Source organism: Ostrinia nubilalis, chromosome 15 (assembly GCF_963855985.1).
Source record: "Ostrinia nubilalis chromosome 15, ilOstNubi1.1, whole genome shotgun sequence".
Taxonomy (NCBI): domain Eukaryota; kingdom Metazoa; phylum Arthropoda; class Insecta; order Lepidoptera; family Crambidae; genus Ostrinia; species Ostrinia nubilalis.
Window position 1 is genome coordinate 2,898,544 of NC_087102.1, and position 26,076 is coordinate 2,924,619.

General features: G+C 40.9%; 1 protein-coding gene across 1 annotated transcript in view; it reads right to left on the reverse strand.

Moving 5' to 3' along the window:
• Positions 1-1,156: 1,156 nt before the first annotated feature.
• Positions 1,157-26,076, reverse strand: part of LOC135078810 (atypical protein kinase C) — a 272,495-nt gene continuing 247,575 nt past the window's right edge. The window contains exons 3-13 of the mRNA XM_063973375.1: positions 25,126-25,176; positions 22,485-22,570; positions 21,750-21,949; positions 21,204-21,363; positions 19,528-19,748; positions 15,383-15,563; positions 14,059-14,271; positions 12,906-13,073; positions 11,690-11,805; positions 10,902-11,031; positions 1,157-5,497 (exon numbers count right to left, since the gene is read on the reverse strand). Coding sequence (XP_063829445.1) covers positions 10,944-11,031; positions 11,690-11,805; positions 12,906-13,073; positions 14,059-14,271; positions 15,383-15,563; positions 19,528-19,748; positions 21,204-21,363; positions 21,750-21,949; positions 22,485-22,570; positions 25,126-25,176 — 1,484 coding nt within the window. The 3' untranslated portion in view covers positions 1,157-5,497; positions 10,902-10,943. The remainder of the gene's footprint in view (positions 5,498-10,901; positions 11,032-11,689; positions 11,806-12,905; positions 13,074-14,058; positions 14,272-15,382; positions 15,564-19,527; positions 19,749-21,203; positions 21,364-21,749; positions 21,950-22,484; positions 22,571-25,125; positions 25,177-26,076) is intronic.

Genomic DNA, 26,076 nt, shown 5'->3' on the forward strand with positions numbered 1-26,076 from the left:
ATGCGCTCCTAGTACTTTTTGTTCATTAAGAACGTTTCAAAAGGCAGATTGTCTTTCTTTCTGCAAAACATTTTTAATTTTTGTGGACCCGGGGAGGATTGGGTCAATTGGGTTGATGTTGAAAATGTTCTTTCATACACAGGAATTAATCTTCTCATTCTTATGCACTCCTAGTACTTACAGACACACAGCAAATTTTTGAGACAGAAAAAATAGTGACAAGCTTTTTCCGTATTTGCTCCTAAATTTTCTCTAATATATTGACCAAAAAGTAATAAGAGTGCATAATTATTAGGAAAATGTTCCATCATATTAGAAAGAGACTAATATATGCGCTATCTCACTCAATTATAATCGATTTTCTATTTTTTTTTGGTCAAACCAGCCTCCACCACGCCACGCGCCCTATGCCACGCGCCACGCCATCTATAGCATACTCTCTAATCTGTGATCCATAGCGCCACGCCATCGCGCCACCAAAATGCCCGGCTGTGTTGCCCGTGTTCATCAAAGCACGATGAATGTCAGCAGAAAAAGCTCAAAATATGCCTCAATCAAAATTGAGCATATTGTTGAAAAAGTACCAGGAGCCCATAAACTACGAAGAGTGCTCTTGTATCCCATACATTAGAAAGAGATGAATGTATTGCTATCTCATTCAACAGCAAAAAAAAAGATTTTGAGGGTAGATCGCTGGCAGTGTTCGCGAACGCTGTGGTAAAAGTCAGTTTTATTTCTCAATCTGCCTGCGAAAAACGTTTATACTTATGAAAAAGTACCAGGAGCACATGAACTACGAAGAGTGCTCGTATCCCACACATTAGAAAGAGTCGAATGTATTGCTATTTCATTCAACTGCAGGCAGTGTTTGCGAAAGTGACAGCTTAATTTCTCAATCTGCCTACAAAAAATGTTTATATCCTGTAAGAAAAGGACAAAATACGGCCCTCTCACTCACTCGTCTACCCATTCATCAATCAATTGCCGACCGGAACAAATATTAAAATAAAAACAACAGAACATCCGCTTCTAATTTGAATTTAGAACTTGTCTATTCCTATGACTTATAATACAGCGCCATCTAGTCTCAAACTAAGGAAAGGTTTGGGTTATGGGTAAAGTAAAGTAAGAAGAGAAGGGTGATAAAATAAACGTGTTTTCGGATTAATCTTTCTTTATTTTCAGTTAAGCATAGAATAGTACAGTATCCCAAGTTTCCTGCCACTGGCAGATTCGCAAGCCTTCGCAATGGACTCGTAAGTAACATACACAAAGTACGGCCAACAAAACTATCAAAACATATTACAACTGCTTGCTCCATTACAATATCTGGTGTTTATGCGAGAAAATATCAACTAAAATTACTTAAAAACTAATCACATTACACATGATTTTGTTCTAATGCAGCGAATGTTACATATTAACAATTCCTCTTACGTTATCATTAAATAGGTAGTAATTGTTTTTCACTTGTCATGCAGTTAGTATGATTCTTTATACATATTTTTGGTAATAAATCATTTATATAGTTCAAACTTAACGTCTGATTCACAACGATACATTTAAAACGATAATGCAGAGTGCTGAATTGCAGATTTCTTAATTACTGGTATATTTCTATATCTATGAATATACTATATTAGCATCAGTGCGAAGCGGGCTGACGCCAGACTATGATATATTTGGATGGTGAGGTTCACAGTTACCACAGCACACTGCATTTTAAAATCACTCAGAACAAATAACAATGCTTTCAGATACGTTGGAATGTTAAACTAAATACACCTAAAGCTTTAATAGTACCAGAATACTGCCGCTTACAATATAAATACTTAATAACATAATACAATAACCCTAGTGCAGGCTTTGGCGGTATGCTGCAGATGCTCCTTACGTTTATAATAATCTCTGGTTCATCCAAACACAACTGACCGTCAAACAAAATGGTATTTTACATACACGTAACTCCAAAACGACAACACATCAATAAAATACAATACGGTTCAACTACACACGGCGTATTCACAGTCACATTAATAGCAATGGAATAGAATACACATTTATTTTACAACGGTATTTTGTAACGCTTTTGGTACGCCTTGTGTAGTCACACCATTACGGGTATAACCACATAAAGTCAGGCCGACGTCTGTCACTCGATAAATACGCGTGACGCAAGTTGCGTGACAAATATCGAGTGACGCGAAGGCGCAGCACACGCGGCGCGAGTGCGAGTCTATAATATCGGTGCAAAATGTCTAAGATAGATACTACACACTATTTAGAATAGTTTGTGGACACTTGAGCTCATTGGCGCCCGCACGCCGTAACACATTACATAATTTACCATCTTTATATAATAAGTCTTTTCTTCTACATTTAACAATAATTTGTTATATTTATAACCAATGTAATTTACGATTTATTTGTTTATAATGTACACAATTTTAAATTTGTTTCAGTGCTCAATATCATATTTTTATATATAAAATTCGTTGGCTACCTAAACGAGTGGTGTTAGCTATGAAGGTCAACAGGATCTACAATAGGGAATGGAATATACTTTACACTTAGTGGCATGGAAACTGTCCAACGTTTTATTATAATAAAATTTTAATAACAAAATGAACTACATCGTTATCATTAATTTTTTTAATTAAACATGCATTCGATTAGTATAATTAACGTTGGAATGTGTTCCACGCCATTTAATGTTTTATAATAAATAGCAAAAACCCGCGTGTCATTTACATTTTACTTGACAAAAGTATTAAATACTTTGTAACATTTGTACATTAATCGGAATACGATTGTAAGTAAATGACACACGCATCAAAATGCCAAGAATCGTAGCTACGAAACTAGGTTAAATCTAGGCTTCTAGGGAATATACTAAATTTGGATAAGGACTATAATATGTTCGCCAGCCGGTGGCCGCAAAAATCTACGATTAATTCCTTACGTGCCTTCATTGGTAGACAACCGTCTCGGTATCCACATCGATAAACTACAATAATAATTATTGCTCAAAACAATAATGATAAATTTAACGCGTGCAGACCGCAGCCCCAAGTAAAGGGAATTAGGGAAGCGCGAAAGTCACGGGCGAGATTCGAACCACGCGAGAGGGCTGCCGTGGTACAATGTACTTTATTAGAGTTATTTTAAAGTCAGTTTTATTATATCAAACTTATTGAAAATTCATTCAGCATTAATATTACAAAAGAGACTTTACACCGTTTTAATAAAGACGATTCCACCTCGCTGCCAAATGAACTCGGCGGTTGAATCGTTACATACAGTTACCACAATACAATACCAACATACTAAACCGACCTTTCTCAAAGAAAGGATAGATAGACACTACAATAGTTTCAAAAATATTAAGTCTTATAATATTTCCCGTATAATACATATTGATTAATTTCCGTTAATTATGTACAGAAGCGTTTTTGAAACAACGGAGTTTCCGTTGGGATAATTTAAGTGTTCTACTTTCGATGGATAACAGTTAGTTGAAGGGTTCCATACAAATTTCAAGTCGGGAACCTACAGCCTTATCCAAGTACTTTTAAGATATTTTGGTTGATTTCTACACTTGTAACACATTCCATTTTGGCCTCTTCTGTATAATATTACCCAACATCTAACTGTTATATCGAAATATCTAAGACAATAACAAGTAAAGTGTGACCGAAACCTTTGCTGTTCCCTACCTACAGTTGAAGCTTTGAATCGCGTATCGTAACTTACCGAGCACCAAACATGGTTTTCAGCATCCATCCTCAGTTTTTACTTACTGATCAAAATAGCAACTACGCTTTGAAATAATTTATTCATTTTTTGATCAGACATCGGTAAAAAGAGGGTAGTGTCCATAATCTCAATTCCATAACAGAGTAAATATACTCACTTGCAAAATAACTGCTTATTAGGTATTTTAATCAATTGTAAATTTTGATGTATAGTTCAAACCAGTCACTATTAAGTTTATATTGTTTCATGAAGTTTGTATGTAACTTTTTGTATAGGCAATGAAGGATTGTATAAGAGCCGATTTCGTGTATTTTTGCATGCGAGTGTTGTTTAATATAATAAATCGGTGGGTTGAAAGAGGAACGGTGAAAATCTTAAACAGAGAAGTAACATTGATATTAGAAGTATTCGTGCAAACAATGAATTCTATTTTACAATCGTGATAAATGTCACATGAGAGAAAAATATAGGTAAAAAACGTGCTCATATTTAATTAATAACTTCGATACACTAATGAACGATTAAATACGAAAGAACCAGCATGAAAGCACCACTTAAATACTTAGTTAATTTTTTTGTTTTATAAAAATTGGAAGCCAATTTCTGTGTCTCGCAGTGTAATCGTGTGACACAAGTAAAATGAGTATTTTTGTGTTGCGTTTGAATAAGAAATTTACCTTATTTTTTAATCAGTTTTGTATATTTTTATATGAAAGTTATGCATTTTTTTGTAATATTACTTGCATCACACAATTACACTCATATCAGTGACTTATTCGTCACCAGACACCGCTTTCGTTAATGTATTCATGATTTAACTTAATACAACATAATTGCTTCGCAATAATAACATTGTGATGACAATAATAACTTGTGTTACATAAAAACTTAACCCTCCTGGCGCAGTCAGGTAAAAACAATTGAACTAGTAATATAAATACAGAAGCACAGAATACCATAATGGTTTTAATATGTCAAATCAAAGGGGTATATTAAATATACTCGTAAATAAGTAATAGACTATTAGAAGCTATGCTGTAGCTCAAGGTGAAAGTGATGTGTTTGACGTTAGTGTTTGGTGCATGGTGTGTACGCCGAACACCTCCTCCCACACAAAAACATTCTGTGATCCACTTTCACAAATATTTAAATATTATGATAATGAAACTGAAACTATTTCATCTATAAAAGGCTAAAATACTAAAGGTTTGATACTGGTTGATAGACAGTTTAAAGTAGTCCGGTATCTTTGAGTACATTTTCATTAAAAATCAGTATAATCCGGGTCTCGTCAAGGTGAGAGTTAATAGGCATTTACTGCGCAGGTATGTACCATCCTATACTGCATATCATTTAATATCATGTGTGATTGCGGTCAAATACCTGCTTTGTTCAGCAAAAAAAAATCAATAAAACAATTTATGTATTAAAAAGGAAACATATAACAGTGGATCACAAACTTACCACATATTCTAACGATTCACATAAATGTTGAGTACAGATTTTGTGCACTCCAAATGTTTCCAGGCACAAAATCCCCGCTCAAGCACCGTACCGTTAGAATATAGCGTTAAGACAATGCGTTTGGTCCCGCGGGCGGAGGCGGCCGCGGCTTGCGTCAGTTGAGCGGAAGGCAGAACATGTGCTGCAGCAGCGTGGGGCGCCGCGCCGGCAGCTCCGAGCACACCGAGTCGTAGTCCGACGACGACGACTCCCCGCCGCCGCCCCCGTAGCCGTACGCCTGTGTGAGGACCGAGAGTTAATACTGGCCCTGGGTCACACAGCACACTATACCTAAATTCTTTAGAAATTTCCTCAAATGTAAACAAACACTTGTGCACCCAATAACACCATAATCACTTACGTGTTCATAATATCATACACATTATTTCACAAGCCCATGAAACCAACTTTATTCTCACGATTATACAAGTTTGGAATCAATCTTTAAACAAATTACACAGGTCTGCAATGGTTTTCCTCTTTGAAATCTGAGTAACGTTTTCTATAGTTTCTGATGTGCTGATTACGAGAAAAATAATAAAAAAAATCCATCACGTCAGGATTTTTTGATATTGAATATTTAAGATTTTGCTCAAAAATGTCTGAACGCCTACATTTTAAAATTTATAAAACGTCATTAAATTACTTCAGCTTAATTTTTATTGTATTTAATTAGTGTAAGGGGACATAGAAGTTATTGCAAATCAGTAATTTGTTAATTACTACATAATGAGTATATGTAATTAGCTTTAAATATGTCGAAAAAGGGGTATTTTGGCTTAGGTAGACCGGGTACAATAGTACCACGGGTCAATAGTACCATCGGCGATATTTCTTCATACAAGCGACGTTAGATTGTGTGCATAGCGTCAGAATATGCGCTTTTTGTGTTTCCATCCGCTAACCAGTCGGCGGCACTTGCGCTGAAAAACGAAGGTGTACAGGAAGGATTTTTGTTTTTTGCCCAGCCGTAGCAAGTTTTTATGTCAAATATATGAGCCCATAAGTTGCCTAATATGCTATTTGTTACCAAAGTATTGTTGTCAATAGTTTATCCAGGCTCTAAACTTTGTATCGACAGCGAATTATTGGCATTCACTGTGAAAATGACTGAATTTTAGGTGAAGTTCTCTTGACTACCTACTTGGAACAAATGTACCAGTCTCCATGGGGTCGATTGTAGCGGTACAATCCACCCCGTGGTACAATTAACCCCCGGAACCTTATTTTATACTTAATATTTTAAATTGGTTTTAAAGTACCTATACTTATTATAAAATAAGTTATTATAAAACATTCACGTGGTTATTTTACTATTTTACAATTATATTTTTATAATTATAGGCATACCTACCTACTGAAAAAATAGTTAATGTGTTTTATTAAATAAGTAGGTAGATGTCGATAAAAACGTGATATAAGTACCTAAATGCCTACTTAAAATATTTTAATATAGGTTTCTAAAACCCTTCTGAATATGTACATTTTAGCTTAATTCAGTAAGTAACTAAGTATTTGAACGTTTTGTTTTAGATGCCTCGACGTAGAGTCAAAAGTACGGATCACGGATCAACGGATCTATTCCTTTATGAACAGGCTTATGAAAAAAATTTAAAAGGGCGAAGCATTAGTAGTTATAAATAAATCAGGGTCAATTGTACCAGGGGTCAATTGTACCCTCATACAAAAATAGATTTTGAAGTTTTGATTATTCTATCATTGTTATTATGCTTATTGTTGTTTCAGGAGCAATATCCGAGCCAAATAAATGACATATTATGTAGAAACAGTTAGCTTTTTCGTTTTTATGGAAGAAAAGTTATTGTTTTGTTTTTAAACTTTAGTGTTGATTTTTCATACTTGTTCCTAAATATTTTCGATCCCAATTAATAAAGAATGATGATTGTAGGAGATTAAGAGTACAGAATACCAATAAAGGTGATGATTAGATAAACATAACGACTTTTATAGCCTCATATATTTTTGGTACAATTGACCCGTTGTAGGGGTCAATTGTAACATGAGACATCGTACAGTTCAAACTCGTTTTTCATTAAGTATTCGAAAGAATAGTTCAACTCTGCATGCTTAAATTTGTAGCTTAAGAGTCTAGTTTTTACAGCATACTAACAGAATACGTTATATTTCATTATAATTCTCAATATTGAACAATTTCCAAAAAATGGTACTATTGTCCCCGGTCTACCCTAATTTAGTAATAAGCTCATTCATACATAATGATTAGGTAATATTACTTAATTGTTGCAAATATTATTAGAAAAGGGTGTAATAGAGATAAACCAAAGGGTTTTTGTATAAGTACCCGCACTGATTTATAAAATTAACAGTGAACTGCGGATCTTGCAACATAAACTTTAAAATGTCATTGTTTAAATTCTCTGAATAGTTTTTGTAATATTTGCGGGAAATTTATGGTGGAAAAATCAACGAAACAGCATTACAGACTTTGTAAAAAATATTTACGAAAGTTATTTTGGATACGTTTTAAGTAACCAAGACAAAACTTGGGACTCCTCATAAAATTTGTACGACTTGTTTATTAGAACTTCGCAAGTGGTCAAAAGGACAGAAAAATTGCTTCAAAATCATTTCGCCTATGCTATAGATATGCCTATGCTCCGAATGTAAAGAAATAGTGGCCAAAATGTTTACAACTTTTGGTGTAATGGGTTGTAATATGAGCATTAAACTTCATTTCCTTAATTCGCGCATTGATTACTTCCCAAAAAATCTAGGAGCCGTTAGCGAAGAACAAGGCGAAAGGTTTCACCAAGATTTGAAAGAGCTTGTAGTCCGGTATCAAGGCAGATGGAATACTAGCATGATGGCGGACTATTGCTGGTTATGGAAGCGCGATGATCCAAACCGGAAATTTAAGCAAAAATCGCACAACCGAAGCTTCCAGAAAAAAAGGACCAGGTTCCATAAATAAAATTTACATGTAATTTAGTCAAGTAATAAGTTGTTATTATGTTTTAGTAGTTTTTTAAGTTAAAAGTATTGTACTTCTTTAAAGATAGGGTAAACCGTATAGCTATTGCCCACTTAAAGATTTCAAACACATTGAGATGAAAAATTAAAGAAAGTATTTTAATTATCGACCATTTATGACTTTTTTCTTATAACTCAATAAACTGTTAAACATAATATTAACAGTTTTTAGTTAAAACTTACGTAACTTAGAAAATATTGAAATAAATTTAAAATCCTCCAAAAAGTACAGTCATTGCCCATTACTTACACTAATTGCCCACATCAAAGCACAGTAATTGCCCAGTATCTTAAAACAAAATAATCAATTTTAAAATGACAAAATAGGCTTTAAATAAACAAAACAAAACATTAAACTTAAATTCTAGTAGTACAGTCTTCAAAATTTCAAAATAAATTGCGTTTGGCATTATTAACATATTATCAAATATTTCTTGAGTTGATGTTGATGAGTCAGAATCGGTAGAGACAGAATCATCTACTTCAAAACATAGATGACGCAAAAATTTGAATTTTATGTGTATTTATTTTTATATCTTCTTTGATAATATCAGTTCAAGTGGTTACTCAGAATGTTCAATTAGCTGTTGGTTATTCTTCCCTAAAGTTGTATCTATTTCCTTACAATTAACATTTTCACTAGTAGATTTAACGTAGGATTTTCATTTTTTGTATTTGCGTTTGAATTTTTATCAATTTTTTCAAGCCAAACCATATTTTTCAGCAATTCATCTTGTAGATAAATTGTTGGATACATCTTGTACAGCTTCGATCGCTCTTTGCAAATTTTCTATGCTATATTGAACTTTTGGAGTCTTTGGCATACTGAGAATGAAACATTAAAAGCCATTTCAATATTTATGCCTGTAAATTGCAAAACAAGTCTAGCAATGAGCAACTTAAACACTGCTACTGCATGGTGGCAACACTCTAATAATAATTGCCCTGGGCAATAACTATACATTAACATATGGCAATAACTGAAATGATGGTGGGCAATAACTAAAAATATACAGATTTACGTGCAGTGATTACCCACCGTTAAAATGACCGTTAGAAATCAAATTTTATCAGTTATTTTCATTGATAATGGAGAAAACACTTATAATTTTATTATGACTATACACCATTAGTTGAATATTAAATAACTTGCAAAAAAAATTTAACCTCTAAGCAAGTAATTCCTTAGTAAAATTGTTAAAGTCTTTACCTGTTTGAGTAACATTTTCACCCGTCTTGATAAAATCCGCCATAACTGTTTTTTTTTAGTGTTTCCTATTGTAAATTTTAAATCTACTGTACATTGATCTCGGAGCCATCTGCTTAGTAAATTCAAATCTAACTAGAGTGATTCACAGTCAGCACCTGACAATATTATTCTTAAAGCGGGCAATCACTACCAGTGGGCAATCACTCTCTGGTTTACCCTATATTTTTTTATGTAAAAACTTGTGATTTTTTTCCTATTTTCAATCATAACCTTTTTTGAAAAATCTGGAGGTGATGGAGAAAAACTAAGTACATATTCGTAATCAGCGCACCAAAATACCCTAGAATCAGCTATCAAATCCTAGAGAGGAAGTTATGACCCTCATTTTGCAGGCCTGTGTTATTTTAGCAAAATATGTGGACGTTGAAAATTTGTGAGACTTGTCAAATTGACTTGAAGTTTAAAATTATGTGTTATCTCCATGTTGTCTCTGACACATCAGTGTTGTAACCTGTAAGTCATAGATAATAATCGGTAAATTTAATCGATTTTATTTCAATTATTCAATCATTTTTATTACTGATTGCATTTAAATAGGGTCTTAATCAACAATGTATTTTTTCTTCATTGAATGTACTACTAATTGTTTAATGCACTGCTTTATAAAGCATTATAAATTTTTTCTATAGGTACGTAAGTACTACAATAATTTCAATCCGCGATTAACGAGAGGTTTTGTCGCCTCACTAGGGCACAGATTATAAATGTTTTAATGTCAGTTGGCCATATTTGTTTACATATAGGGAAATTTCTAAAGAATCCGACTAGCCATGTATTGTCTGTTTTTGTACAGGGGGCTTAGTGTGAGTTTACATCAAACGTATTCCATATAGAGTGCGTCGAAAAATCTATGAAGATTTTAGTTCTTGAAAGTATCCGCTAGGGACGCTGTACAATCCGTCATACATTTAATTCAATTTTTTTACGCAGTCGATATCGAGTACGTTTAACGTAAACTCACACTAAGCCCCCAGGTAGGTACGGTGTAGGGCCATTCGTCCAAAAGGTAGACAACATTATAAAGGACGCAGGAAGTTATTGAGGGCGGTGGAATATGTTCAGCAGTGGATATCATAGTTAAATTATGATGATGCTGATGGTGATAATCATCAGCCAAACAAAGCAATCAAAGACTTTTGAGATGTCTGTTATTGTTTAGAAGTTATAGAAAGAGAGACTCTTGAAACATGTTCTTTTGGATTCAATTCAGTTGAACTCTCATGAGTTAAAACGATAATTTGCATTACAGAAGACAAACTGTATTAAAGAAAGTATTATACCATAATGATCGTTTGAGTCCTGTGTTAGTTAGGTTCCTTTGCAACAATAATCCTTATGCAGTCAGTGATAGGGTCCATACCTGCATTGGGTCGTGGTAGGGGTGCAGCAGGCAGGCGTGCTGTCACACGCAATCCTCCAGCGACATCAGGAGCGGGTTCACGTACTCGAAGCCCTCGAACTCCGACTGGTCGATGTCGGCGATCACCGTGCTGGAGATACAAACACATTTTTAACTTTATCAAGAGTCAATGACAAACACACCTATCTAAACAAAAATGTATACTTCGCATTCCTATAAATTTTAAGAGATTAATATTATTTCACAAAACTCTATAGACACTGTCTGCAGTATTCGATATGTTGCCGATATATGTATAGTACAGAGTATAGTATAGAGACTCGAAGTCCTGCATCTAGTAGATAGTGCAGTCAGTATTATTTTATTTGTTTTATATCCCGTGGGCTTAGGAAGTGTTTGCCCATATTATGTAAGCTACACTTGCGACTTGTGTGTGATGACATGACACCACGTCCACGGAAGACCATCGTCGTGGCATTCCTAAGATGCTACGACCCATGCTGAGTGGCCTAACTTTTCAGTATCTTGTGTGTGTAAGTACATTTATTTAATTTTTTAAATTTTTTTGTAAATTATGTACCATCGGCTACAGTGTTAACTATCCATTGCCTGTCATGTCGTCTCGTTCCATCGCAAAGAATCACTATTTGATGAGAGCGAGAGCAAAAACGGAAATGAATATTTAACAGTGTGGCCGTGTGTACAGTGTGATACTGAAATTAAATGTTTTCTTTCTTTCTTTCACTTAATCATGATAATGATAGATGATTTATAGCCGTGCTACTCACTCGTTGTCGGGCGTGAGGTGCACGGGCTCGTCGGTGAACTCGGGCGGGAAGTTGGCCAGGTCGCGCTCGCCCTCCAGACGCGGCTTGAACGGAGGCACCACCTGCTTCTGCTCCAGCTGCAAGGGAATATCAACGTTAGGGTTGGAGACTGTATGATGCAGGATTCAGGTGATAAATCAGCGTTGAGTGTATAAAATTGAAAATCGCTTGAGACTATAAATGATGCATGATTTGGTAAAAAAAGCTCCAGCTGCATACAATATAGTCAATGTTAAATATTATGAGTTCTTGCTCTTTTAAATCAGTTAGTGCCTGAGGAATGGGAACGGCACGGGATACAGTGGTGTTACAGGTGATTTTGACTTAATATGACGTGCCAGAGCATACAAATCTGAAGTCTCGCTGACATTTGACGTAACAAAAAACACCCTTTCGTGCCGCTCCCATACTCAGGCATTGGCTGAGTTAAGCGCTAAAACTGTATCTCGATGCCGATGTGTGAATTTGGTAGATCTGCTGTAGTGTTCAAGTGTACAATCTTATATTAGTTATGGTCGATAGAATAAGTTCTGTCCTTATTATCACAGTGAGCGGTCAGCAGAACCTTAGGATTGCAATAGCACTCACCATCTCCCATTCGATGCTCTTGAAGAAGGGGTGGTTGACGATGTCCAGGAAGCCGTTCTCGCCGCAGCCGAGCCGCTCCACCGGGCTCTTGTTGAGGAAGCCCTTCAGCACCGACGCCGCCTTGACCGACAGCGAGCGGGCAGAACCTTAGAACTGTGGTCTAGTGGTAAGACCACCTGCCTCAGACCCAGAAGTCCTATTTCCCAGTAGGGACTAGTTTTGTGGTGGCAGGGTTTGCTCTAAGTCTGCCTGGCTGGCTACCACCATCTCATCTACGACTGTCAGACAGCATTGTTGTGATCTGGCAGTTGGAGTTACCTCCATGTTGGAGTTATTTTACGATAGCCAGTTCCTCTGATGAGGATTCCGGGTGAAGGTCGCTTCCACCTTTGGCCTGATTGTCACTTTCCATTAGATGAGATGCAGGCCAAGATCTACCTCGTTGTGGATAAAAAAAACCACAAATACCACTCACCAAAAAAGTTTTCGAGTGGCGACCACGACCACTAGGTGGACCAACAGTCTGAATTTCTTGGGGGAGGCCTTTCTCCAGTGGATGTCATTAGGCTGTAACGAATGAACCACTCACCATCTCCCACTCGATGCTCTTGAAGAAGGGGTGGTTGACGATGTCCAGGAAGCCGTTCTCGCCGCAGCCGAGCCGCTCCACCGGGCTCTTGTTGAGGAAGCCCTTCAGCACCGACGCCGCCTTGACCGACAGCGAGCGGGGGATACGGATCGTCTTCTCTAGGATCACCTGGAATGGAGAAGGTAATGGGTTAATGTGGTGATAGGGTGTTCGGATTGTCACACAACGCAACCTAGTCTCAAGCTTAGCAGAGCTCACTACCACATGTACATTCTCTAGGATTACTTGTGATAGCCAAGGTAGTATTAGTAATAATGTGGTAATAAGCTGTTCGTATTGTCACACGTACTTAGCTCGCCTCAAGCTAAGGGTTTTGGCTATGGCTTTTTGATAACGATTACATGAAAATAGGTGTACAGAGTTTTTGAGCCAGGGGGGAACTCAGTCTTACCCAGAGCTGGATGCTGTCCTCCATTAAAAATTATGACCCCAAAAAAGTGTAGATTATGACTTATGTTGTGAAGAAAAATAATGACATTTGAGTGCTAGCTTCTAGACATCGGAACTTTAGCATTAGATGGCATATGAACATTCTCATTTTACCTGTAATACATATTTCTCTAAGTTCTGGTCTCGTCCGTATAAAGCAGAACAAAAAATGTGTCATAAATAATTTGATAAAAAAGTGTCATAAACATAAAGATAAATACATTATTTTAAACAAATTAACAAAATTAGGAACTGTCCGGTAATCTCGTTTAGGTGTCACCCACCAGTCCACGCTGAAGCCGTCTCATCGCAGGAGCTGTCAGGATCTTGTCTGCTGTCAAAATCAGTCTCACCTGGAAGAGATAGTCCTCGGTATTCTGGTCGGGGTTGTCAGCAGCCTGCGCGATGTCGAAGGGCGAGCGTCCAGCCAACATCTCATATGTGAGCACTCCAAGTGCCCACCAGTCCACGCTGAAGCCGTCTCCGAGCCAGGAGCTGTCAGTATCCTCTCACCTGGTAGAGGTAGTCCTCCGTATTCTGTCGAAAGGCGAGTGTCCAGCTAACATCTCATATGTGAGCACTTCAAACGCCCAACAGTCTACGCTAAAGCCATACTCCTCGCCAGGAGCTGTCAGGATTTTATCTGCTATCAGTATCCTCTCACCTGGAAAAGATAGTCCTCCGTATTCTGGTCGGGGTTGTCAGCCGCCTGCGCGATGTCGAAGGGCGAGCGTCCAGCCAACATCTCATACGTCAGCACTCCAAGTGCCCACCAGTCCACGCTAAAGCCGTACTCCTCGCCTCGCAGGATCTCAGGAGCGATGTAGTTGGGCGTCCCGCAGAAGGTTGACGTCGTGTCGCCGGGTCGGACGCCCTCCTGAAGACAAAACGAAACAAACAATTTTAGATGGGAAAAAAAATCTGTCTCAGGCCCATTTTCCACTAAAGCGGAGACGAGTAGGGTCGTGTTTCAATAGTTTTGTTATTTACTCGTCTCGTAGTAGTGCGTAGCTTCAGTGAAAATCTCATCAGACGGGAATGACTCCATGGTCCCACTATTCCCGTCAGCTCATGACCATAAAAGACGTCTTGGCCGTATCTAGTATCCAAGACTCCCTCCTCTCAGTGGTAGTGTGAACACCACAGGTGTTTAATGAGTTCAAAATTGCAATAATCTCATTCGTAAGAAAACTTCATTGGACATAAAGTCTGTTCGCCGAGAGTTGATAAATATTATGAAATGTCTTGCAATAGCGACTGTCGCTTAATTATCGCATTCTGTATGGCGGGCGTCGTTTGTCACAACGCGCACTGAGTACCATGGTACGAGCCACGCAGCTGTCGTCAAGCGCCCCGGCCGGCGGGCCGCAATGTGTGAAACGGAATGTGTGAAACGGAATAGATTTATTTTACATAAGACCGAAATGAATGGTATGACAGTGGGTAGGGCTTTGCCCAACATTGGGATACACTATAAGCCACTTGATAATAATGAAATACTTTTTATCCAACACATGGACGCCACGTGTTTGATCCGTATCCCCACGTATGCCCTAACCGGAATAATTCCCGTAAATTTAAAAGAGATAATAATGATAATCTACCAACTTTTTCATTATATCGACCAAAAATAATTAGCGGGCCGCAATTTATAATGAGTTTAGAACCTCTGATATTTAATTTTTTTTATCAACTCTCGGCGAACAGATTTTAGTTGAGATACGTGGAGAAAAAAAGTGCTCGTTTTCGTACAAAATAGGTTACATTAAGCGGGACAGAAAGAAGCGGGGACGACGAGAAAACCCATATTTTCATTTGTTATCTATAGTCTATAGCGTTCGCACACTCACTGCACTGGCACCCAGTCGCACAGTCGCGACAGCAATATAATTACGCGCGAGCGATAAGGATGGGTAGCTAGGGGTCATTGGACAAAATTCTACGTGCTCACGGACCGGGCTTTAATTCCATAAAGTCAAGTCACTGACCTTGCACATGCCGTAGTCGGTGAGCTTGATGTGCCCTTCATGGTCGAGCAGCACGTTATCAAGCTTGAGGTCGCGGTAGATGACGCCGCGCTCGTGCAAGAAGTGCAGCGCCAGGGAGATCTCAGCCGCGTAGAACCGCGCGTGCTCCTCTGGTAAACGCCGCTGACGCTGCATGTGGAACCTGAGGGTTTAAGCTTGGTATTATAATCTGGAAAAATTTAGATAGAAGATAGACACAAGATTAATCTCGACAGTACTACGCAACTTATGCCTGTCGTCATCCGTCACCAGAGCCTACCTCGAGAGCCGAAGAATGATGGAAGTTTCTCGAATGGAGACTACGTTTTGGCACACTGAGCGTAAGAGTGTTTACCTACTCAGAGGAGCGACATTAGAAGCTTACAGCGGCTGGTTGAAAAAACCAGAAGATTCTGCTTTGTGGCGTTCCTTGGGGAAGACTTGCATTGAGTAGTGGACTGTCATTAGCTGTATTTTCGATGATAGTAGTACGTAGCCGTGTGGTTACGGCGGAGTAGAATAGAAACACCTTAATTCTTCCCGTGGTTGTCGCAAGAGGCGACAGGGAGAAATATAAGAACATCAAGCCTCGCCAACACTCTGGCCTACGGCTAGCGTGGAAAGTGTAGGTTAAATTAGATAATTTATGGGATAGTCCTTCTTCTAAGCCTGAGAGTGATGATGGTATAGATGAAGATGGTGCAGACTTCGACTCACGATGGACCTACTTAAGAAGCTTGCAGCAGCTGGATGAAAAAAAACGGGAGATCCTGGTTTGTGGCGTTCCTTTAAGACTTATGCCAATCAGTGACCTACCATTGGCTGACATGAAGATGATAGTAAAACGGAGCCATGTGGCTCCGTCTGGACTCTTCCCGTTGATGTCGTAAGATGAGACTAACAATGACATACCATAAAAAACATCTTAGGAGACTAAGGGAAGAAATATGCGAACATGATTCCTCGACAACTGGTCTCGCCAATGTGGGGTGGGTAGGCCAAATCCTCCCTTAGAGAGTGTCATTCTGCAGTGGACTAAATGACCTGGTGATGATAATGGGGAAGATTTGAAGACTAAGACTCACATGAGATCCCCGCCCCTCACGAACTCGATGACGAAGAACAGCCGGCTGGGCGTCTGGAAGCAGGAGTGCAGCCCCACCAGGAAGGGGTGGTTGGAGGCGGTCTCGAACACGTGCTTCTCCGTCTGCACCCAGTCGATGTCCTCGTCCTTCACCAGGGCCGCGTTGAGAACCGAAGGTAGGTGGAGCAAATGGGTTCTCGAATGGAGACCATATCTTGGCACACGTAGAGAAGGGTACCCACCAGTTCGATGGACCTACTTAAGAAGCTTGCAGCAGCTGGATGAAAAAAAACGGGAGTTCCTGGTTTGTGGTGTTCCTTAAGGGAGACTTACGTCAAGCAGTGACTTACCATTGGCTGACATGAAGATGATACTATTACGCAGCCACGTGGTTCCAGCAGAGTATAATAGAATCATCGTAATTCTTTCTCTGGGTGTCTAAATAAAGGATGTCGTAAGAGGTGACTAAGGAGGAGACATGCAAGCATCAGGCCACGTCAACCCGTCTGGCCAGCGTGAAAAATATTGGCCAAATCCTCGTTGGGTCATTCTCCTGTAGTGGGGACTAAATGACCTGATGGTGACGAACTAAATGATTTTGATGATGAAGACTCACATGAGATCCCCGCCCCTCACGAACTCGATGACGAAGAACAGCCGGCTGGGCGTCTGGAAGCAGGAGTGCAGCCCCACCAGGAAGGGGTGGTTGGAGGCGGTCTCGAACACGTGCTTCTCCGTCTGCACCCAGTCGATGTCCTCGTCCTTCACCAGGGCCGCGTTGAGAACCGAAGGTAGGTGGAGCAAATGGGTTCTCATGTAGATGTAGAGGTCATCATCATCACACGTAGAGAAGGGTACCCACCAGTTCGATGGACCTACTTAAGAAGCTTGCTGCAGCTGGATGAAAAAGGGGGATATCCAGCTTTGTAGCGTTCCTTGGAGACTTATGTCGAGCAGTGACCTACCATTGACTGACATTAAGATGATAGTAAAACGGAGCCATGTGGCTCCGTCTGGACTCTTCCCGTTGATGTCGTAAGATGAGACTAACAATGACATACCATAAAAAACATCTTAGGAGACTAAGGGAAGAAATATGCGAACATGATTCCTCGACAACTGGTCTCGCCAATGTGAGGTGGGTAGGCCAAATCCTCTCTTAGAGAGTGTCATTCTGCAGTGGACTAAATGACCTGGTGATGATAATGGGGAAGATGAAGGAGACTTCGACTCACATGAGATCCCCGCCCCTCACGAACTCGATGACGAAGAACAGCCGGCTGGGCGTCTGGAAGCAGGAGTGCAGCCCCACCAGGAAGGGGTGGTTGGAGGCGGTCTCGAACACGTGCTTCTCCGTCTGCACCCAGTCGATGTCCTCGTCCTTCACCAGGGCCGCGTTGAGAACCGAAGGTAGGTGGAGCAAATGGGTTCTCATGTAGATGTAGAGGTCATCATCATCACACGTAGAGAAGGGTACCCACCAGTTCGATGGACCTACTTAAGAAGCTTGCTGCAGCTGGATGAAAAAGGGGGATATCCAGCTTTGTAGCGTTCCTTGGAGACTTATGTCGAGCAGTGACCTACCATTGACTGACATTAAGATGATAGTAAAACGGAGCCATGTGGCTCCGTCTGGACTCTTCCCGTTGATGTCGTAAGATGAGACTAACAATGACATACCATAAAAAACATCTTAGGAGACTAAGGGAAGAAATATGCGAACATGATTCCTCGACAACTGGTCTCGCCAATGTGAGGTGGGTAGGCCAAATCCTCTCTTAGAGAGTGTCATTCTGCAGTGGACTAAATGACCTGGTGATGATAATGGGGAAGATGAAGGAGACTTCGACTCACATGAGATCCCCGCCCCTCACGAACTCGATGACGAAGAACAGCCGGCTGGGCGTCTGGAAGCAGGAGTGCAGCCCCACCAGGAAGGGGTGGTTGGAGGCGGTCTCGAACACGTGCTTCTCCGTCTGCACCCAGTCGATGTCCTCGTCCTTCACCAGGGCCGCATTGAGAACCGAAGGTAAGTGGAGCAAACGGGTTCTCGAATTGAGATCTCGTCTTGGCTAACGTAGCATAAGACTACCTGCTCGATGGACCAACTCAAGAAACTTGCAGCAGCTGGATGAAAAAAGCGGGAGATCCTGGTTTGTGGTGTTCCTTAGGGAGACTTACGTCGATCAGTGACCTACCATTGGCCGACATGAAGATGATAGTAAAACGGAGCCGTGTGGTTCCGGAATCTTTCCGTGGATGTCGCAAGAGGCGACAGGGAAGACATATGAGAACATCAAGCCTCATCAACCCGTCTGGCCAACGTGGAGTGTGTAGGCTAAATCCTCGTGGAGTAGTCCTTCTGCAGTGGAGACTAAATGACCTGGTGATGATATGGGGAAGATGAAGGTGACTTCGACTCACATGAGATCCCCGCCCCTCACGAACTCGATGACGAAGAACAGCCGGCTGGGCGTCTGGAAGCAGGAGTGCAGCCCCACCAGGAAGGGGTGGTTGGAGGCGGTCTCGAACACGTGCTTCTCCGTCTGCACCCAGTCGATGTCCTCGTCGTCCGTCACCAGGACCTTCTTGATCACCGAAGGTAAGTGGAGCAAATGGGTTCTCAAATTGAGATCACGTCTTGGCACACGTAGAGAAGGGTACCCACCAGTTCGATGGACCTACTTAAGAAGCTTGCAGCAGCTGGATGAAAAAAGCGGGAGGTCCTGGTTTGTGGTGTTCCTTAGGGAGACTTATGTCGAGCAGTGACCTACCATTGGCTGACATAAAGATCATAATAAAACGGAGCCATGTGGTTCCGTCTGGACTCTTCCCGTTGATGTCGTAAGATGAGACTAACAATGACATACCATAAAAAACATCTTAGGAGACTAAGGGAAGAAATATGCGAACATGATTCCTCGACAACTGGTCTCGCCAATGTGGGGTGGGTAGGCCAAATCCTCCCTTAGAGAGTGTCATTCTGCAGTGGACTAAATGACCTGGTGATGATATGCTAAAGATGAAGGAGACTTCCACTCACATGAGATCCCCGCCCCTCACGAACTCGATGACGAAGAACAGCCGGCTGGGCGTCTGGAAGCAGGAGTGCAGCCCCACCAGGAAGGGGTGGTTGGAGGCGGTCTCGAACACGTGCTTCTCCGTCTGCACCCAGTCGATGTCCTCGTCGTCCGTCACCAGGGCCTTCTTGATGACTTTCATGGCGTACACGCGTTTTGTTCGCTTCAGCTCCACCATCAGCACCTGGGGACATAAGAAATGGAAAACATTATGAATCTGTTTGGAAACAAGTTGTATGGAACTTGTAGTTTTGGGATTTTCCACCTCTCGTTCGCATCACTGCAACTTCTGTAAAGCCTGGGATTAACAGTTTGTTCGCCAATGAAATCTTACCAAAAGTTAAGTTCTTAGAATCAGCAACGAAATTAATCAGACGAAATTAGGAGGAGTTCGATATTAGACGAGCGCTGTAGCGAAGACTATCGCGAAATATCAGACACATGACATCATCGTTAAGGCGAGCGCTTGGTTATACGGTTCCGGTCTATCAGGTCCATACCTTGGCGTATGACCCGCGGCCGATGACCCGGATCAGCTCGAAGTCCTCGAGCGAGTACTGGCGCTGCGAGCCCGGCTCCAAGTCCTCGCGGGGCAACCTACCACCACCCATGGCCATACCAACCTTGCGGTTATACTGGCCGAATCGCGGGAGGTGTGCGCGGAATTGCGGCTGCCTAGGGCAGATTGCACTCCACCGCGCCACACTTCTTGACTCCCTACAAGTTATTTTCTTCGTCCTTGTCCCTCTAGTACAGTTCTCCCCCTTCTGGGGCCTGACGATCACTCCACGGATGACACCATCTGGTGCCGTGCAGCGCTAGCGGTCCTCCTTCTATGCCAGCCGTACGCGAATTCACGCAGCCGGGCGAAGTTCGCCTCCGAGGAGACGAGATCGGAGTACCAGGCAGGTCCGGATCCTCGCGGGGCAGCAGGCTGGCGTCTCAGAATTCTATAGGAGAGACTTGAGTTCCAACCTAGTCTATAAGGTCCCGTACCTTGGCGTAAGACCCGCGGCCGATGACCCGGATCAGCTCGAAGTCCTCCAGCGAGTACTCGCACTGCGAGCCCGGCTCTAGTTCCTCTCAGAGCAGCAGCCTGACGTCTCAACTGACCAGAAGTGTCTGTGTAAAAGACCTGAAAGTCTACCAGGTCCCGTACCTTGGCATATGACCCGCGGCCGATGACCCGGATCAGCTCGAAGTCCTCCAGCGAGTACTGGCGCTGCGAGCCCGGCTCCAGCTTCTCTCAGAGCAGCAGACTGGCGTCTCAGGAGTCTATGGGAGAGACTTGAGTTCCAACCAGGTCTACCAGGTCCCATACCTTGGCATATGACCCGCGGCCGATAACCCGGATCAGCTCGAAGTCCTCGAGCGAGTACTGGCGCTGCGAGCCCGGCTCCAGGTCCTCGCGGGGCAACTGATCAAATGTGTCTGTGGTAGAGACCCCGGGCTTTGCCCTAGTCTATCAGGTCCATACCTTGGCGTAAGACCCGCGTCCGATGACCCGGATCAGCTCGAAGTCCTCCAGCGAATACTGGCGCTGCGAGCCCGGCTCCAGATCCTCTCGAGGCAGCAGGCTGGCCTCTCAGGAGTCTATGGGAGAGACTTGAGCTCCAACCTGGTCTATAAGGTCACGTACCTTGGCGTATGACCCGCGTCCAATGACCCGGATCAACTCGAAGTCCTCCAGCGAGTACTGGCGCTGCGAGCCTGGCTCGAGGTCCTCGCGGGGCAGCAGGCTGGCGGGCGCCGGCGCCGGCGGCGTCTCCGGCAGCGGAGGCTCGGGCTCTGCCCTCGACCTGCAACGTTTCGATAGTTGGAATAAATTTCCAGCAAAACTCAGTGTTTATATGCGTGTCTCGAAACTATGTAACAAACTGTTTTGATAGAAGCATCCATACATTGCGGGTAGGGCTTTACTACTCATAATGGTTTTCAGCAGAATACCCACTTATAATGGCAAATCAAGTAAACGTATAAATAATAACGCTTCTTCCAGACCATTCTCATTCAACTTTTAAGATGCAGATAGTGGCTGTTGTTTAATTTTCTCAAAAATCAGATCATGTTTAAGAGTTATGCAGAGAGTGCAGTTGCTTGGATGAGGGCTTTGTTCAGCAGTGGACGTCTTTTGGTTATAAAACCCCTCATTGAAAACACTGCAGAGGGTGCTTAAGTTTCTTACCTGACAGAAGAGGCCCGTCCGAGCGTGCTTTCCCCGTTAGCGTCATCCTTAACCTCGACCGGGTCCACGTGCTCGTTGGAGCACGGCTTCTGGACCAGCTTGTGGCACTTCTTGTGCACCAGCAGCTTGCACTGGATGCACTTGAAGCCCTGCCGCCCGAGGCCCCATATCCGATCCTGGCAGAAGGCACAGAAGGCGCGCTGGAAGGTAATAGAGAGTTTGATTAGGATATGATGTAAAGTAAATCATTTAAAAACATAATCCTCCTGCCACAGTCGTGTAAAAAAAGATAGGAGACAAATAGCTTCTATCTCTACAGGATAGGATTGACAATTTGCAGGTACTAATTTAAATAGTCCAACAAACGATATTTTTGATTTGATTTTGGTAGAGCGTAATTCTGAGACATAAGGTAGACCGATTTGCCTGCCAATTTATTTTTTCAGTACGCTTGTGATTATGGAATATAGAAACGCAATTTTAAAAAGATAAATAGGTATCACAGAAATCTCAAAATTATTAGCAGTTAGTTCAACAAAGGCATGTTTGAAAGCTGGGGATTTTCGTGAAAGTATAACTCAGTGATGTCTTGTACAGTAATGCCAAATACATGTAGTATCTGTCTTTTGGTGACTACATGAGCTTACTTATTTTATAGAATCATCTATTGTCTTGCGTGATCAGTGGATACGATTGACTGACTGATATAAGTGAGTATAACAATCAAGAACTTACTCTATTAAACCTTTTCGCTTGGAAGATGTGTCCATTGACTCGGTAGAGCTTCCGCCACCGCCTCGCTCCTCTTCTGTATATGCTCCCTGGAACACAATACAATAACAGTTAGCCTAAATCTACGATTACATAGTGCATTTATTACATAACAACACTATCATGTTCTCTTCTTAAGGATTCGCCAAACTGGATGCGGTCTGCGGTCAGGCCAAACAGTACGAGAAATACTTGAAACTGCGCAAACGTTTGGAAAAAACATAACCCTCCTTCGTGCGCAGTCGGGTAAAAAGTTGTTAAAAATGTTAAGGAGTTTTGCGGTAAAATACGTACAAAAAACATACAGACGAATTGAGACCCTTCTCCTTTTTGAAGTCTGTTTAATAGAGCATAATATTTATGTTAAATGTGCTGAAATGATATTTCAGGGAAAAAACTGTAATGTCATAGCATTTTGACCATTTCAGGCGATTTCAAAATATTACCCGCAAATATTTGTTATTCGTTCGATTGGCAAGCCCTCTGATCTAATTGTGTGTTTATGTTTGCGAGGGGTATAAGCCACGATGGCACACGTAGGCGTTACGTTAAATATTGCCGAGTCGGCATGTCGAGTCGATGAAACGTCAACAAAGGTACTGATATTTTGCTTTTTGCTCTGGTGGCTTCTGCCCTGTGTTGTTTGGAAGAGATCGCTTCGTGGCGATAAAGATGTCTAATCTTGTAGGTAGAGGTGTCTATCTATTTGCTCATCGCATTTTAGATGATTGATTTGTGCTTTACGATGACTCAAAGGGAGTTTACATGAACGTTGATAACGTGAATCAAAACTAAAATTACGTTTATAAAGCCGAACCAACTCATTTTTACAATGTATTTTTAAAAGTTAGTAGGTACTCTTCTTATCGGACTTCAGAAACAAAAACAATTACCACTAAGTAAGTAAATACCCAATTCGAATATCTAAATAACAATACATTCGATAAATATTTCATCTATACAGGGTGTTAGGTAAATGGGTATATGAGCCGACACTAGCCCATGTTAACATAGGCATATAAATGGTATGGTGAAGTCAGAAATTTGATATCATGATTTTATTTTTTTTAATTTCATACAAAATAAATTTTACAAAATCCGATTTGTATGAAAATTAAAATAGTTAAAATGAAGATATCAATTTTCTGACTTCACCATACCATTTATATGACCATGTTAACATGGGCTAGTGTCGGCTCATATACCCATTTACCTAACACCCTGTATATATAAAAGAAAGTCGTGTTAGTTACTTCGCTTATAACTCAAGAACGGCTGAACCGATTTAGCTGAAAATTGTCAGGGAGGTAGTTTAGAGCCAGGAGAAGGACATAGGATACTTTTTATCCCGTTCGAAATAAAAAAAAAGTCTGCTTATTTATTGCCATTAAGGCGGAACAAAGTTCGCCGGGTCAGCTAGTTGGAAATAAAAACAAATATTTGACAGGCAATAAAGGAGTTTCTGATACGATAAACAGGTATACATTAAATTCTTATTTAAAAAAAAAGTTGCAGAAAAAAGTATTTTCTGTCAGAAAAGTACGGATCACCTGTCAAATACTTCGCTATCTGGATGGAGCAAGACATCTACTTGGTCCGGCATGGCCCGCGTCGACGCCCCGGCTCGAAAGGATGTGAACTGTGACTTATCGATGTTATCTTATCGATTCGGCCGATTCGGATTACCGAGAAGTGGGCGTTGACCACTGATACGAAGTTCCGATTGAAGAAAATAAATACTTTTCATTATTTGAAGATGTTTAAGTTTGAGAGGGACTGGCTGGATTTTTAAATCTGAACGGAGTGCGTTACGGGTGCTAAGGTCTCCAAATATTATAAATAAACTATTTCCTGATTTACTACACTTTGATCTTAGCCAAAAGGCCGAGAAGCGACGGTCTTTCTATGAGTCAAGCTGTAGATCCTGGCCACACAGAAGTTGCAGCGGTGGGAACGAGAGGTGGGAGTAGTCGCGTATTTCCTGATTTTTCTCTTTAGTAATTTTCCTGTAAGATCTAGCTTATCACATTTTATCACTAGGTCAACAAGAAGTACGTACGTATACTCTTTGGGGTTTGATTCCCTTGAGAGTTTGGAAAGCCAGATACAGGTGGACATCAGAGTTATCCCATAAGGGCCTTGCCACATTGGCGGATTGCGGTGCCCGCCGCGCCGGCGCCACTCCGTTTGCAATCCGCCAGTGTGGCAAAGGCCCTTAGGGCTATATTTCACCGGGACACCATGGCGGCGCAACCAGTCGCCGGCTACCAACAACATGTATACAGCTCTATAGAGAGTTACTCACCTGGTGTCCGTTTGGTTGCGCAAAGCTCTATACATTTTGTTGGTAGCCGGCGACTGGTTGCGCTGCCATGGTGTCCCGGTGAAATATAGCGTTTAGGATTTCAATATGCCATTTGAGTTGAGGGTAGGGTTGGTCTCGAAGCGCTGGTAGGGTAAAAAGATTATGAGACATGTAGAGGCTCCTTAAGAGCAAAATGACGATTTGCAAGAACTATTTATTAGTCTAAACAAATAAAGAAATTTTGACTTTGACTTTGACTTTTGTAGGACACCCTAATAAAATAGTTGAAAGTGTACTTACTATCCTCTCCAGCGCATGGCATTCCTGGCGCGGCCGGTACATTGGGGAACACTGGAACAAAGAAAAGCATCAATGAGTAAAATGGTAATAAGTAGACATTTTCTACTGGAAAAGCTTTAAAAATAGTATCCTAAAAACAAGCGGCACTAACCCGGCAAATTTCCACATACCATTATCAATCGCAATGTCACGAATTGCAAGAATAATTGAATTTTCTCAGGCATATTGTGGTGTTTACAATAAATGTCATCTGACAAGTCTGACAATAGTTCTTGTCACTTTTGACAAAGGTAATTATTTAAAAAAAAAAATGGCTTGATGCCTGCATGTCGAAAGAGGTGAGGTGAGATGCTTGTGATAAAACACCGTTTTTGTTCAATGTGCAAATAGGTAAGTATACAAAAGGTGACCTTAATGCCATAGTATAGCATTATCTTCCAGTCAAACTTAAGTTTGTTTTAAAAAAAATCATAGACAATGAAAATTTTCAATGAAAAGTCCGATAAAGTATCTACAAGATTTAAAACACTTGAAATAAGTAAATTTCAAATCGACTGTATTCCAATTTTCAAAAACTACTAGTTAATTAATCCTTTACAAACGCAAAACAAATCAAAATGGATTAATTCAAACATCACTTTTTATTGAAATGCAATTCAATTTTGTAATTGAAACCATTGGGTGGCCAGTCTATGATAGTGAAATGTCGGACAATGTTTTGTCTATCGATATCGATATATCGTAAGGATATGAAAATCTACGAAGTCATTTTCTACAAATTACAGAATGAAAAAAAAGCTCTATTCAAATTCAAAAATAAGTAGATCGAGGCTATAAATGGTTGAATGTCGTCAATATTTAGATAAATCAAAGAACATAATATGAAGGAGATTAAATCAAGTTTTTAGCATTATGATAAAAAAGGAGCTAATCTTAATACATATTCCTAAA